Source organism: Lepisosteus platostomus, chromosome 12 (assembly GCF_059453375.1).
Source record: "Lepisosteus platostomus isolate fLepPlt1 chromosome 12, fLepPlt1.hap1, whole genome shotgun sequence".
Taxonomy (NCBI): Eukaryota; Metazoa; Chordata; class Actinopteri; order Semionotiformes; family Lepisosteidae; genus Lepisosteus; species Lepisosteus platostomus.
In genome coordinates, this window is record NC_142622.1 from 38,072,452 (window position 1) to 38,085,520 (window position 13,069).

Here is a 13,069-nt window from a genome sequence, read left to right on the forward strand (position 1 = left end):
ACATAATCCTGTAGTCCTGTGCAATGTACAAGAGCTTGCGAATAACAGTATTTTCTATGAAGTTTTGGGGACGTCTGTCCATCCACTTTCAGTAACCCCTTAGTACAACCTGGTTAGGAAGCCAATCCATCACTGTGAAAAACACCCACACATACAGTATATGGGACATATTAATCTTTGGACTACAGGAACAAACTTCGGATGTTCCTCGGATGTTCCTTTTACGTCTCATCCGTCCTTCGGATGAGACGTAAAACCGAGGTCCTGACTCTCTGTGGTCATTAAAAATCCCAGGGTGTTTCTCGAACAGAGTAGGGGTGTACCCCGGCGTCCTGGCCAAATTTCCCATCGGCCTTCTAACAATCCCCCTCTATAAATTGGCTTCATTACTCTGCTCTCCTCCCCACTGATAGCTGATGTGTGGTGAGCGTTCTGGCGCACTATGGCTGCCGTCGCATCATCCAGGTGGATGCTGCACATTGATGGTGGTGGAGGGGATCCCCATTACCTGTAAAGCGCTTTGAGTGGAATGTCCAGAAAAGCCCTATATAAGTGTAAGCAATTATTATTATTATTAAACTGAAGCACCTAGGGAAAACCACTGCAGCACTGGGGACAACATTTGAACTTCACATATAGTGTAAGGCACACCAAGGCAGAATCAAACCAGCTCTGTCCAAATCAAGAGTTGTAAAAAAAAGCAATACTAATACTAAGCAAAACTTAGTATATTAGTATATAGACACCATATTCCCTCTCTTTCAAGAGGCAAAATGTATCATATTACTGCAGTGCACCAAAGCAAAACATTAAACTGGATATTTCTGAAGCCATGTAAATCAGACTTGAAAACTCCATTCATGAAGATGCAAAGACAAATTATGCTGCACAAAATGTAATCCTGAAACATCTTGAATCTTGATAGTTTTTTTAAAAATCAGTTAAATATGACCTACTCACAAGCACCACTGCACTTCTGCAGTTTTATCTCTACAGAATATTGGTTTTGCGCTACAATTGTCAATAATTTGGAATATGGTTCGTAATGTGAAAGTACGTTTGCTAAAAGATCAGTCAGATCTTTATTTTATTAAACTTGATCTTTTATCTCCACAAATACAAATCCCAGACTTCTTCAAGAGCTACCACAAATTAGGCACAAATCACGCTTACAAAATAATCAGATTTAAATCAAGAGAGCCATTTCCACAAATATTTCAAAAAGGCTTCAAATGAATCCATTTAGCTATACATCTGAATGGATTAGATGTCATTATTTTTCCTTTCATCTCTCCAAAAAGTTACATTATTAATTTATTCAACTGATGCTTTTAAACAAAGTACTTTACAGTAAAAATACCTATTGTTTTTAGTTGCAAATTATAGTACCCATTTATACAGCTGGGTTTTCTGGAGATGCCTGGGGAATGCATCTTGCTTAAGGGTATAAAAGCACTGTCCCCACCTGGGATTTGACCTCACGACACTCTAGTTAGGAGATCAGAGCTTTATCTACTTCTGCACCTTGCCTTCAAACCCTTGAACATTGGGCAATACAATACAAAATATAATTTCACATGCAGGCTATGTTGTACATACAGAATTCTTTACCATGAACTTACTATCATTTGGCTCAGTTTTAGTTTTTTCATAGTTTTACTTTGTTTTCAGTGAATGTCACTGCAGCACACATATAAAAGTGTGCCAAGATAAAATATGGTATTATCTTAGCTGATGAGTCACTTCTCATGAGATTATAAAGTCACTTGTCTAATATAAGTTCCATTATGAGGTTTAAGTAGTATGGCTGCTCTAAGGTTCAAGTGCTATATGTTTAACATTATGTTTAAAACTAAATATAAGCAATACAGATAAAATCACTTGAAAGTACAACTTTAAATTGGGACAATGTTTCAGCAAGTGTTAGTGGATCATGTCAGAACTGATATCTTTAACACAAATATTCAGCACTTATTCTGAGATTGACATTGAGGACATACAGTACACTGTTATTTGTCAATCATCAGAACTTAAATACTGTTGCACTTAGTATACCCAAAGCTGTGAAGCTGATATAGCAAAACACAAATTCCCTAAAGGGATTTCACTGGACACTTACTGTTGTTATCACAGAAAACATCATCCTAACCTCAAGACATAAAAGGTGAAGGTGTCATGAAATACTAACTTTCCTTTGACCCTTCACTCAGTCACTCAGTGGAACAAAAATCTTGAATGGACATGCAGATTACACAGATAATGTTAATTTTATACCACTAATTCAATCCACCAATGCAAGTCCCAGCACTCAAATATAATCTCTTACTTGCAACGGGTGTGGGTTACTTACTACTGTCTGGAATTTATTTTTGCTTTTTGTCTTGTTGGTGCCTGTTTTACCTAACCTAAATTAATTGGAATACTGCAGCTTTTCTGCATGCATTGTTTTATTCAAGATCTGGAATTTGCTTTTTTGTATTTTTCTGAAGCCAATCTTATGATCCTGTTCTATTCCCAAAACATTAAAATATCAGTATTATTGTAAGTCTTAAGACAAAATGTTGGCAATCCAGAGATATTTCTATTATGATTTTTTTTGTACTCTTATCAAGTGAGGAAGGCATTGTTTTTTTTACAGTATTTTCACATTTCTTCACTGTGTCTGTTTTGACAAACATAAGGAATTAGCATTTAACTTACCAATACAGGCATGGACCCTCACAGACAGCTGTGTTCTCAAAACCATACTGTGCTTCTTGCCTCTCCTGGAAGTGGGAACACACAAAAACATTTGGTCAAATTTATTTGGTAAATCTTTGTTTATGCAGCTAGAATCACTTTAAAAAGTAAAGTAATCTATTTTATCTCTGTCACAATAAGTGTTGGTAAATTTCACATACTGCATTATACTGCAAATATCTACTACAATGTAGAGAAAGACCATTAAAGTTCAAACATGAGTTATGTTTCACATAGTTACCCTTTCTTATTAAGAAAGAAAAGTTCATTAAATATTTTTATAGAATACTAAATTTACATATTCTTATACAATGCCAGCAGTTCAATGCTTTCGTTTTATTAAAAAGTTAAATAAATTAATATTTACATCTTTTTTTGATAATGGTATCTCTTAGTTAACTGGTTTTACTAGGGTTAGTGTTTTTCCCCTATAAATCATCTCCCTCCAATTTAGCATATTAAACTATTTAATATTTTCTTATTTTTAAAAGATTTATATAATATAATATCAAAGTAAATGAAGTACACAATCCATTTTTACATTAATATTAAGATACAGCAACCTTCTCTTCACAATATCTTGGCAAGTTTTCAGAAGCTTACTTTGTTAATGTCAAGAAAATAAAATAATATTACATCAATATTGGTTCAAGTATTTTATACACACAACAAAGCCAAAAGTGGAATAAAAATTAAATGCAAAAGTTTAGTAAAATCATTATGCATGTTTATTTAAAAAAACACCTTCTCATATTTTGAAATCTGTTTCATCTGTGTGTATATCCAGTGCTTAAAAAAGTACTGCTTTCATTTTGTCAAATATTATGTACATTTCTCTTTACACCTTTAACAGCCTATATAATTTTAAATACCAGATCAAATCTGTATCCATATTTATGCAGACAACTCACATTACTTTTCTATTATGATGCAGTTTATAGCACATGGATTGTAACAGTCCATTACTATTATATAATATGCAGTATAATAGTAAAATATTTTCTAAAATATTGCCTTTTTTATTGTTTTCTATTTTAATAGTCAATTAGACTTTTCATGATTGAACAAGGTCATCTGTGTTACTTTTATAGTACATCACATCAGAAAATATGCAGTCTTGCAAGCAATAGCAAAAAATGACAAAGCTCCACATGGAGCTGTGCAATATTTTGTTTTCTCATGACCCTCAATTAAATGTTTATTTGTCCTTGTTCTAGAAGTGGAACACTGATGTGTCTGCAGCTTTTCTTTTCTCTTGACCAGTGTAAATATATAAACACCTTCAGTGCTTCTCCATTCTAGTAAGGAAATACTGATTTATCTCTGTTCAATCCTTCAAACAGCCTCCCATACCTAAAAATTCTATGGAAGCAATATGTTGTGTTTTCTTTCTTCTCTTTTCAGCATGGAATAAACCTATTATTTGTTCCTTTGCAGCCTACGCATGCTGACGCAGCTCCCCACCTAAAATTTCTATGGTAAGACATAAAGTTGTTTCACCATGAAAACTTTATTGATTTCAAACATAAGGCTACAATAGGCTTTTTTGGAAGCATTTTTGGGAGTTAAAGAAAGGGCTTGGTGTGTCATGCTGTACTTCAATCTTCAGAAAAGCATAAAAGAACAGAAGCATCAGTTTGGTGGTCATTAGTAGGGTACCAGTGGGATCTGTATTGGACAATTACTTTCCTAATGTATATCAGAAATTTACCTGTACATACAGGTATAAGTATTAAATTAAACAAGTTCAAAAATGACTAAAAAATAGGAAAATTAGCTAAGACTATAGAAGATGCAAAGGACATTCAAACAAGATTTAGATAAAATTAAAGACTGGGAAAACATCTGGCAGAGGAGAAATATAGTGTATAACATGCAGGTATCAAAAATATAAACTATAAATATAAGATGGGAAAAACTGAGTTGGAAGACCTAACTTATAGACAATGTTGGAAAGCAATAAAAAGGCAAACAGGCTTCATTTAATCTGTCATTTTACTTTTTGAGCATAAACATTAAGCCAAAGCACTTATTCATCGGCTCAGTAAAACCAGAAAGTAAATCTCAGATCCTGTCCTGCCTAATCCCTGAGCTTTTTGACACTGCCTTTTGCAGTGATGACTGAAATAATACCCCTGTCTGTTTTAATCACTACTAACGGAAGACGATCTGCTATTTCCTGTTCCAAAATTGGCGTACAAGTGCTCCGATTTTGCCCCTTAACAGCAAAGAGCTAAAGTACAAAGAGGTGAGTTCCTCCTCAGCCTACCAAGGTCTTCAACCTTCCTGTCCTACAGGAACAATATCAGCAGGCTAGGAATTGCCTTAGTGCTGGAGCTTAAACCTATGACCTCTTGATGGCAAAAATAAACAATCCAACTAGAAAGCTCATCCATTGGACACGCCAGCTCAACAGAGGTGATAAATGAGGAGCAGCCCTGAATGGCTTCTAAGCCGTTGACTGTTTGTTTAATGGTGGGCCATGATATCCTACAACATCAGCGGAATGTTTTCCCAAGCAACCCAATCTGAAATTCATCTTGAGAAAATCAGTGCCTGAGTGTTGCCCTCTTGATTAAGGACCTCTGCCTCTAGCTCTCCATGTCTCCGAGCATCCGGGATGCCTACCTGTGTATGTCTTAATTGCTTCCAGCTACACAGAGCATTCGACACTGGAGCCATGCACCTTGTTTACTTTTCAGTTATATCCCAGAAAGCAATATTAAATTGTGTTCTCAATTCTCAAAATGGATCATTTAAAAAACTGCAGGAGACCCTTCGGATTCTTGAATTTCACAAATTTACATGGAAAGTCTTTTCCGTGTTATTCTGGAGACTGTATGTCTGCAACAGAACCTAGTTTTTAAATTCTACAATTAGAACAAGCGAACAAAATTCAGAGGAGGCTAAGGCTTCTCTAAAGAGGCTATTTCCCCCTTGGTATGAATGTTAATCTAGTTTACTGGGGAGTAAAGTCTGCCCACAGTAAACATAAGGACCTGTGTGCTTAACAAACAAAATTCAGGAACATTACTCTGACACAGAACCTACAATCAAGATATTTCAAACAAAACCTTGCAAAAATTGTGCCCTTCATTAAAACTCGTCATTTGTAGAACTTTTCACACAACAGACAGTTACATTCCTTGAGGATTTAAAGAGAAGACCAAAATAAGGGTAGCTGCTAAAAAAATCACACATTGGTTATACAGAAAGCAAGGGCCATTCTAGTATACAGTTGGTTCAAATTAAATTAGTGGTAACCTACGAGACGGTTAAATCATGCTTCTGTTTTTTTATCTTCCACAGCAAACAAAATACTGTATGTGGAATGGCACTAATAATTACCAATATGTGGCTATTCACAATTAGTAATTCTTTACTATTCTCAGATGAGGCCGCATGCAGTGCTGCAGAGCCTGCCTGTATTACACAGCACACGCACAGAAGTTTGCTGAGTCAACCCTGGCACAGTATGAAACACACACCACTGCCAATCAAAGGATACCTCTTCTTACCACTTTGCCACTGCTTGGATAAGCACGGTCAGAAAGGTTTAATTTACTGGCTGCCAACTGACCAATTTCAGTGATCATATACTGAGTGAATAAACATAGCCTCCCTCTTAACAATTATCAAAACACAAGAAGGAAAGTAGTTTATCTTCCGTTTCCCAATCCTTTTTGCAAAAAAATAATCAACAACAGTCTTAGTGAACTAAGAACTGACACAGAAGTAAAAGCTAATAATGAGTTTTTTTTCTCAACAACTGTACTGGACACAATAACTCAATTTAACAAATAAACATGCAAACAGACATAAAAATGGATTTTTTGTAAAAAATCAGATATCAGAGTGCTTCTTTGATGAAAAACAGTAAAACAAACATTGTTTGTTTTAGTTAGAACACTACAAAAGAGCTTAACTTTGAATATATCAAAGAGAGAGTGAAATGTGTTTTGACGTCTTCAGCAGCCCACAAAAAGACTTTCATTATCCAGGAGATAGACATCATGAACACCAAAAGAGTATGTGAGGCATGGTAGGAAGACACAACAAACAGGATGAAAATCAGTGATAATGCCCATAGCACAGCCCAAACTGTCTGTCTGCATTATGCTGGCCTAAGATTTAGAAGAAGAAAAGGTCAATGATATGCTAACACCAATATTTAATCATTTCGTGATGGAAACAATCTAAAATTTCAGGAACAAACAGCTGTTACCCAATGTCTTTACAAACCAAGCTGACATGTTTTAATAAAAAAAACATGATTGAAATTGTTATAAATAAGATCTCCAAGATGGATTAGATTCAGATTTTGCTGAACCAGTGCAGGCATCTGCTTGCACTGTACAGTAGGATTGACCAGACTGTTTTATATCTGGTCTGTTTCATTAGCCAAATGTGTCCAGAATTTCCAGAGAGATAATGCATTGGTTACCAAGCACCACCGGGTTAAAGAGGTTCAATCAAAGTTTCTCCCTTTTGTAACACTAGTGGGTAGGGAGTATCAACAGTATTAATATCATCTGCCAACTGCACACATTTTGATGGATGCATTTATGTTGCCTTCATCTCTCCTTTACTGCTACAAAGGTCATACAATAAACACGTGAGGTACAAAGAGAAAAAATACAATTAAAAATGGTTTTGCTTAAGGCAGTCCTGAAAGCCAAATTAAAACATTGCCTCTCTTGCCACATATATAAAAATCCCAACTGATATTTTTCCAATGTTCTCTCACAGCCTGCTAGTAAATTAAATTACAAAGGAAAACATGCATACATTTATGTAACAGGAATTCTGTTCCTTCGTGCAGAAATTTGACTCCAGTTTGCGGTGAAAGCTATGTGCTTCTGTAGAGTAAAGCTGATATCATGCATTTATGTAATGCAGAAAATAACAACTTAGCAAAGTACCATTCTGTTAAAAGAAACCAGCTTTTTGAGATGAAGAACAGATTGGGGTCACTCTCGGAAAATGTTGAATAAGTGCATAGTTGCACAAATGATTTAATGCACAGTCCTTTTATCTCAACTTCAGTAAGTATCCCAACAAGGTACACAGACCAGACAAATGATTGAAATTTGTAATGGAAATTAGCAACAAGGGACAATCCAACTGCGTTTTCTGTAAGTGCAAACATTTGAGCTTCTTTTCTCTCCATGTTAACAGAGATTTGACCACATATCCATAGGCCAATCAACTCTGTACAATCCCTTTGGTACATACATGGAATTTTAGAGGACTTAAATATCATGTTACAGCACAAGTGGAACTGCATATGGATATATTGTATGCAAAGGACACCATTAAATATTCCTGGACCAACAATAAAACAAATCTGTTTGTAAAGTAACATTCTGAATCACACATCATATCAACTGGCATTACTGAAACAAAATTAAAAAATGTAGACTGGGATATAATGCGCCCATGAACAATTTGTTTTAGTAAAAGTCAAATTTTTAAATGTCCCATGTTATGCAGAGCCTGAAAAACAAACCATTGTGCTCCTTGAAATAGTAATAATTTACATATTTTTACATATTAGACAGACAAGAAGATGTCGCAGAATTCCACGGACTACTAAAGAGCCACCAGAATGAAGTATTTCACAATGCTTGAGAGAGGCCGAGACCTAGCTGATGCCCCAGAAATTAACTAAACTTACACAGAAAAGTAAGGAAACCTGAGGGGGAAATCAGAATTTAACGTGTCAACAGGCTCTTCGGCTCTAGCCAAAACATGCTCAGAAAGGGACCTGACTCCCCATTCTAACAGCTTTGAGTAAGTGCATAGATGCATACAGTCAACTACTGTAATTAATTCTCCTTTTTATCCCAGCTGCAGCAAGGCTCTTGATTTAACACAAAAGGAAAACCCTAAAAGAGACTGTTGCTGGGAACATTTATAGTTTGTAGACTATTTGCCTATACAGGTAGTCTTCGACTTACGACGGGGCTAGGGCCCGACGACCCTGTCGTAAGTTGATTTCATCGAAAATCGAAAAAAGTCGAAAAATCACAATGGCGTGTATCGTGATACTACACAAACCATAAAGATGCGTAAAGAATTAACATGCATAAATGCACATTGTATAATATGGTTTTGTTATATTTTTTAACTAATTTTACTTTAGCCTGTATGGCTTTTGGATCTGATCTTCTATCCAAGTTGCTAATAATTTCTCCATTTCATGAATAGGGCCTCGTCTTTTTTTTGTTATAAATGTAGCTTTCATTGGCGCTGATGCTTTCACTGCTTCACAAATTCTTTCCTTGTCCTTTAATATTGTGGATATTGTCGATGAGAAAGGCCAAAGTCTCGTGCGATTGTCAATACCAATTTTCCATTTTCATGCTGCACTATTATGTCCACTTTCATTTCTAAATCTGTTGTCTTCCGCTTTCGTTTTTTCCTATTGGCACCAGTAGAACCACTCACTTTTTTGCTTGCTAGCCATTTGCTTGCTAACCACCCAAACAACAATGTGTGGCAGCACGGTTTCGCGCAGGCTGATGATGTCATCAATGTTAGACGTTTCAACCAAACGCCGGGACGCAAAAAGTAATATACAGTACCCTACCGTAATACAATTAAGGGGACAACCATTTTAAGTGCGAGTGGTAAGCTGTAAGACGAGGACTACCTATACTCTAATGATTTATTCATAAAATGCCATCACCCCACATTTCTGTACCTGGGGATAGCCATCTTACTGTTTGCAAAAAACATCTTTGGTCAAATGTGCCAAGACTCATGGCAAGAGAAGACCCATCAAGTGTATCTATCCAGAAAGTTATTTATGCAGCTGCCTTGGTAAGAGATTTAAAATTGAAAATCTCAGAAAGCTCCTATTCCCCTTACATACTTGTATTTGCAGAAATATGAAAAGGATTGCACCAGCCATGCTTTGCAGAGGGAGCCCTAGTTGTGTACTGTAAGTATATTGCCATTAGATGCTAGTGCAGAACGAGGAAAATGTGTTTGATCTGTCTTCTTTAATAAATATCATTAGTATTTTTATACCTGAAAAGTAAACATAGTTTGCCAGGAATGCTGCTGTGGTGTCTTATAGTTTAGAAGGTCAAAACAATTGTTTTTTTTTTGTCTTTGAAATCCATCCATACTGAACAAGAATTAGTGACTGCCAGTGTTTAAAACTCAAACTCAACTTTTCAGTTTTTCTTGATGCTTACTGCAGAAGTAGAGAAACCACCAACAGGTCCTTTTTGAACAGTTGCACTGTTTTAATTACATAACAGACACTGAAATTAACCTGTTACATAAAAGGGGATTCCTGATGTGAAGCAGCAAATTGCCAGAGATTATCTACAGAAGAACACACTGTCTATGAGAACCTGTTTAGACAAGGCTGTCAACAACACTCTGTAACTTGTTTTTTCTTAATCCTGCCCAGACCGTAATCACAACCTATCAATACAGGACTCCTTTAGAAGATACTGTACCTGGTATGTTAAACTAAGAAACTAAGACAAAACAAGAAGACAAAAATCCATCAATTTGATTTGCAAATTTTCAGAAAAACATATTCATCCTGAGGTGTGCCAAACAGCTTCCCATTCTAGTTACAGAAAAGGAAACTGGCACTTCTAAATTTTCTTCTTCCACATCCACCTCTGTTATTTCTTCCCACCCTGGTCATCCAATATCCCCCTTCTAACCACAAGCTCTATTTAGACACAAATGTATGTCCTGGGTTCACATACAGGTGATGAACTGCTCCCATTATTTTTAGACCCACATCTTTAATCAAACCTGAAAAAAATTCTCCACTGCAGTATTTTCTCTCTGGCTCATCCAGAGAGACCACAGATGTCACCCCACTGATCTCCAACCAGCAAAGTCACTTCCTTGGCCAGAAAAATTAAGCCAAAGAATTACAGTAAGTACACTACCACTCATGTTCATTAGCCTGTTTCATCATTAGAATTTGACTGAGCTACTGAACAGGCAATTAACAGAAAAATAGGTACTGTACAGTATAGATATACATTTTATGATATACTGTTTTATGTATTAATACCTATAAAACACTTATGTATGCACTTTAGTAAACACTGTAAATACTCACTTGTAACCATATAGGGATGCACCTCAACAAACCTATTTATATTTAAAACAGCAATATGCAAATATACATTTGATGTATTTAATTGCAAATCCACTGAATAATTAAAGATAGCTTTTATTTTAATCTACGTACAGTTTAAATATTCACAACTCGTAGTATTATACAGCATTTTCTTTTCTGGAGAACAAATGAAAAGCCTTGGTAAAATATTACATTGATATGTCAAATTGTATAATTTGTATAAATTGTATAAATTGTATTAACTGAAATGGCCTCTTACATAAAGAAAATAAGGACTGTTCTCTCTTCTGAGGTTCAATTATTCTAGAAATTATTCTAGAAAGTTCAACTGTTCTTTTCCTATGGAGAGGTGATATGGTACAGTTCCTGAAAGGGCTACTGTATCTCCAACTCAACTCTGTGTGTAAAAAAAAGAATATGATCACTACTGCTGAGGCCTTCACTCAAATAGTGACTACTCAAAGAAAGAGAAGCCACCCAATATCTAAAACAACAAAAAACCTTACTAGAAAACTGCTATTTAATTTGAGAAATTGTTAGATATACCAACGGAACACTGAGATTAATTTGATTTTGTTAACATGGTGAGGAGATTGAATAATCGCTAATAGGCTCTTGTTAAAAGCTAGATTCATAAGAATTTATCACTCCTTTAAAACATTTTTCTGTTATAGCAGGATTAGTTCTAAAGGAATGTATGTAAGGCTTTGTAAGGGCTTGCATATATGTATCTCTTAAAACCAGTCTCTTGCTGCATGTTTGCCAAAACTTTAATTGGGTGTGTCTAAATTGTGCAGCAAAAAACACTGGAAGACAATATACCAATGTGGTCAGAGCCTTCTTTTAATACAGTATCTTGATTTGGAAGAGTGACAAAAATGAGAATGGTGGGTATTTCTGAAAAGAAATAAGCATACAGTAGAACATTTATCAATGCATGAGTTATGACAGACTCAAAAAATCAGAATGAAAGCAAATGTTGATGAAAACCTGAGTGTTTTTCATTACTCTACAAAGTCTCCAGACAATCTGTTGGCAAAATTGTTAATATAAGACCAAAGAATGCATGCAATTGGAATTACACATCCCATTAACGTCTTAAACCAGAACAAAAAAGTAGACCAACTGTGTTAATGTAAATATTTTCTTTATGATAATAGATGTTAGGTATGTAACCTTGTACAGGTTGTTATATAACATAAAAGGGATTTAATTATACAAAGAAATATGAATTTAAACAAAGGCTTCCATATCCGTACAGCACAGAACTTCCATAATGTTTAAATAAACAAGACATTACTTTCGCAAATAATCAGCAAATAATCAGTAATTATCTTTACTAAGTTTGTCAAACTCTGTGTCTAATCAGCCTAGCATCAAGTGGGATATTTGCCACTGTCACGATTATAGTCCCCCCTCCTTAAGGGTGCTCCAGCCCTTTCACTTTAGACTTAATTCTGTGCACCTGATCCCTTTTCCCAGCCCACCTTAAAAGCCAGGCGCTGACGCTCATCCTGGCTCTGCATCTGGTTTCCTTACCGTGCGATTCCGGGACCTGGAAGCGCCTGGTCCCGTTAAGGTTTTAATCTCTGTTCCCGTTCCCTGTCCGCCGTTTCCGACCCGGTTCATGGTTTTAATTCCTTGTTTGGATGGATCACCTGGCAATGGACTTATTCTTGTGTTTTGGATTCCCTCTATGGATTACTTTTGGATTGTTTGCCTCGGCCACACCTTCCCCGTGCACCAGCGCGCTTTGGACACGCCCCCCTGTTTTCAGCCCCGTATCCCTGCATGACCTTTTCCTAGTGTTTCCCCACTTCTTCAGATTGTGTCGTAGGCATAGGGTCCGGAAAGAACTGTTCGTTACAGCCACCTTCTGTGAATTTTTCGACTCACTCCCAGGCTAGGGAGAACTTGGTCACTAGGTACATTTAGATATCTGGATACATCTATTGTTTCCAATGGGTACTCTGGAAGCATGTTTTTAACACTTGCACTTTCTGAGAAACACATTGCTCTTAACATACAGTAGTTCTATATATGTCAAGAATGAAAATAAAATCTTTAAAATACTCAACACAGCTCTCACCTTTAACATAATCCTTACAAATATATGAAGGTATCCTGTTAAAGGTTCTAGGTTTCTCTTGGTAACTGCAAATTAAAAGATTTTGATAAACATAAAGTATGATTATTTAAAACAATTGA

General features: G+C 35.9%; 1 protein-coding gene across 5 annotated transcripts in view; it reads right to left on the bottom strand.

Moving 5' to 3' along the window:
• fhod3a (formin homology 2 domain containing 3a) overlaps positions 1–13,069 on the bottom strand; it is a 244,989-nt gene that overhangs the window by 213,023 nt on the left and 18,897 nt on the right. For all 5 annotated transcript variants that reach the window (XM_088601865.1, XM_088601864.1, XM_088601869.1 and 2 more), the window contains exon 3: positions 2,701–2,765. In XM_088601865.1, coding sequence (XP_088457991.1) covers positions 2,701–2,765 — 65 coding nt within the window. The remainder of the gene's footprint in view (positions 1–2,700; positions 2,766–13,069) is intronic.